This window comes from Propithecus coquereli, unplaced genomic scaffold (genome assembly GCF_000956105.1).
Source record: "Propithecus coquereli isolate 6110/MARCELLA unplaced genomic scaffold, Pcoq_1.0 Scaffold383, whole genome shotgun sequence".
NCBI lineage: Eukaryota > Metazoa > Chordata > Mammalia > Primates > Indriidae > Propithecus > Propithecus coquereli.
Window position 1 is genome coordinate 264847 of NW_012149541.1, and position 3776 is coordinate 268622.

The 3776-nt window shown below is 36.0% G+C and overlaps 1 protein-coding gene across 1 annotated transcript in view; it reads right to left on the reverse strand.

The window, feature by feature from the left end:
* DIS3L2 (DIS3 like 3'-5' exoribonuclease 2) overlaps positions 1–3776 on the reverse strand; it is a 394844-nt gene that overhangs the window by 254379 nt on the left and 136689 nt on the right. Inside the window, exon 6 of the mRNA XM_012652208.1 lies at positions 774–1008. Within this exon, the coding sequence (XP_012507662.1) occupies positions 774–1008 (235 nt within the window). The remainder of the gene's footprint in view (positions 1–773; positions 1009–3776) is intronic.

A 3776-nucleotide genomic window follows, 5' to 3' on the forward strand; every position in this document is an offset into this window, starting at 1 on the left:
CCAGGTCAGTATTGCTCAATAGTTTCCATTTCATAGTATCCATAAAACTCAATTTGGCTAGAAAACATACTCTCTTTACTTAGAACTTCTTAGAAATCTAAATGTTGAAATATTCAAATTGTAATTGCTACTTTCCCTTAAGTTTCCTAGAATGTGGTCAGGTAGGGACCTTGGTCACAGCTCCTTGCTCATGTGTTTATAACTGATTTTCTTCTGCACCCAGAGGACCCATGCTTAGATTTCAATCAGAGACAATAAGACTGGCCTTCTTAAAGGCTTAGAATCAAAAGACTTTCTAAAGATAATCTGCTTATAAAATTTAGGGTGATCCATGCCCACCACGAATGACAGATATACATTTAAAAGGTACTCAACTAAAGCAAAACCAAGGCCAAAAATTAAGGGCAAAATTAAGCACTTTTTCATAAGGATCTTAAAGACCAGTTTAATTCTGCTCATATGAACCACAGGGTGTGATTGAGCTCACTGCAGGAAATTTCAGGGTTAACTATTAACACAACTCAAAGCCTATTAGGAATGTGGCAACAGCAACCATTGTCCACACAAACCACTGGCAGCACTTTCGTCCCCTCTCTCCTAACCAGCAGCAATTAAGCCTGTCAAAGATCCCCCTTTTCTAAACCTGAAACAGGATGGAAACCGGAACATACCAATTGTATTTGTGTGATTTATTCTGTAGCAGAGAGAGAATTCCAATATTTAAAACAATCAGTTTACTGAAACAAAATGTCAGACAGTAGTCCAGTACTCACCTTTTTCGTGAACACCAACTGAGAGCTTCTTTACACCATCAACCAGCAAATTCTGTGTATTGCCATGTCCATCTTCTAAGTCACTATCATCAAATTGAGCCTCTATAATGACATCAGGACTGTCATGATAGCTTTTCAGGGACTGCTGAGGGAGATGGTGTCCACAGAGCTCCTCAGGGAGATCTGATTCATAGGCAGCTTCTGTTTCTTTGTCATTGCTCTCTGGTTTAATTACCTGAAGAAAATAGAAAAATTCTGCTAAATCACTGGGGGAGAAAAAAAGAAAGGCAGAATTTCCTTTTCTAAGGAAGAAACTGCACATTCAGAAGCTGACACCATGTAGTTTGAAAAAGGATCTTCATTTTCCAGATGCATAGACTATCTAATGGACATAATCAATCCAGGAAGGCCAGGCTAACACTCAGCTCTTCAAGATGCCCAAAATTAATGTCATATCCACTTCTCGTTTTTCTGACCTTCATTTTCATCTCCTCCCTCCCAAAGGCTGGGAATACCAGAAGCAGTACCATGCTGCTTCATAAGGGTTCATCATACATGAGCAATTAGGATGTTAGGCAATGATAAAAGAACTCAACAAAGTACAAAGTATGTCACTGTGCTCCCAAATAAAACCACAAGAATACAAGATCAAATGGAAAAAACAAAACTAAGTGTGAAAAAGAGTTCATAAAATGTTCTCATAAAAATACGAAGCCTTATTTCTCCATTTTGAGGTATGAAATCAGTATATTATAGCACACAGACTGATGGAAATTTATACTAGCAATAAGAATGATGCAAACAGGAGAAAAGAATCAAGATACTAATCCATTCCATGAGTTTGTCACATGACCACACTCTTTGACATCTATGGGCATTATATTAAAATACAGCAGGTATTGCTGAGTCATTTAAAAAAAACTGCAACCCTACACATAAATCTGCCCATCCACATTAGCAAAAAAGACAGCAGCAGATTTTGTACGTTCTAGATGTTATTACTCGGAACACCACATCTTTTTCTAAGAATCTATTTCTGGATGAGAAATCTATGTACAATTTAAACAAATAATCAAAATTAAAATATTAATATATATGTGTATGCATAAATATAAAAATTGAATTTGATCACTACTTTTTCCTTTCATTCTTTCAAACAAATATTGGAAGGCCTACCTCATGCCAGGCAACTTCGATGAGACTGACATTCTAGTGGGGTGACAAATAATGAACCATTTATTCAATCAACAAATTATTATGGAGTATCTTTCATGGTGCCAGGCACTATTCTAAGTGCCAATGATGCAGCAATGAACACAATCAAAAGGCTACAAGTGATAAATGCAATTAAAAATATAGAGAGAATGAAGAAGCTGGTTAAGAAAATAGAGAAGAACAACGAGAGTGAGGCAGTTTACCTGAAGGATGGCTGGGGGAGGTCTCTCAGAGGAAGCAACATTTGAGCACAGATCCAAACCAAGTAAGTGAGTTTCTCTAGCAGTTTTGCCATGTGTCTATATTTGACGGGACTAATATTTTTCTGAGTTTAACCTAGAGGTTTCAAAGTAGATACCTACCTTCAACAAACTAGATTAATGTTTTAATTAGATCACATAAAGATCTTACTTATAAAGATCTTCATCTTTTATGGACACAGAAAAAGTTATTAAAATAAATCTTTCCCAAAACATTTTAATGCTGTAGGCTCCAATTAACATAACCATGCCCAGAAAATTAATATTATAATATCCACTCAGAAAACCAAAGTAAAATATTACAAAGATATTAACAATCAGAATATAGACTCTAAGAATATATATCCAAAGTTTTGAAAAAATTGACTTCATAAAAATATAGTAATAGAAAAACTTGTAAACAATGGTCAATTTTTCTGAGCAAAACTGTGCCTTTTAGTGAAAGTTTTTAAAAACTTCATACCTAATCTCTGAATATATTTAATGAAATTTTCTTTGAATTTTTGCTGTTTTGACTCTTGTCAGATTCATTCGTTCATTTATTATTTCCATAAGAAGTTTAAAAACAAAGTTCTTTCTGTTTGATAGTAAAAAAAAAAAAAGGTTCAACTGGCTAGGCCAGCAGTCTCCAAAAAGATTTTCTCAGGCCCCTTCCTGCAAGAGCACACGTGAGTAAAGCTACAACTAGGGCAATAACTTGTTATATAGGTCAAGAATCACTAATCCGAAAATCCGAAATGCTCCAAACTCTGAAACTTTTTGAGTGCCAACATGACACTTAAAGGAAATGCTCACTGGAACGTTTCAGATTTGGGGTTTTTGGATTTGGGATGCTCAACCAGTATAATGCAAATATTAAAAAATCCTAAATCCAAAACACTCTGGTCCCAGTATTTCGGATAAGGAATACTCAACCTGTACAATTAGGAAACCAGAGTTCCTCTTTGCACTTCTGCCTTGTCACGTAAGTCCTAGTTTCATATCTGAACCAAAGTAGATCATTCAAAAGAGAAAATTTACTGATGAGTTATAGAGGTAAAAGAATTTGATATCACTCAAATCAGCAAACATTCAGTTTCCTTAAATGTACCTAGAAAATTCAATAATATTTAGGAACATCTGCCCCTGACTATCCTCAAAGAATTATCACAACCTTGGGCATTGTCAGAGCAGCCCAAGCACAGGCAGGAGGTACACGTGCGTACCCTATGTCTAAAGCATGCTGGCTATAACATAATCTGTAGTCTGTTGTTTTTTCCTATATCATCCCCACACATACTTCATCTCAGAGAAAGGGGAGTTGAGGGCAGGTGGTAAAAGAAAACTGACAGATTGACATGCTGGAGTTAGACTAGTAGGTAAAATGTAGTCTCCTGTAAAGATACTATGCAAAGAGCCCAGGCCTTTAGTTTCTATTATGTGTTTATTTCCGCCACTAATCATTTCATGAAGCATTTGGTTCCCACAGCCCACGGAGAAAATATTACAAAGGGAACCAGAATTCTGACTGTATACAATTTGAAGGCTG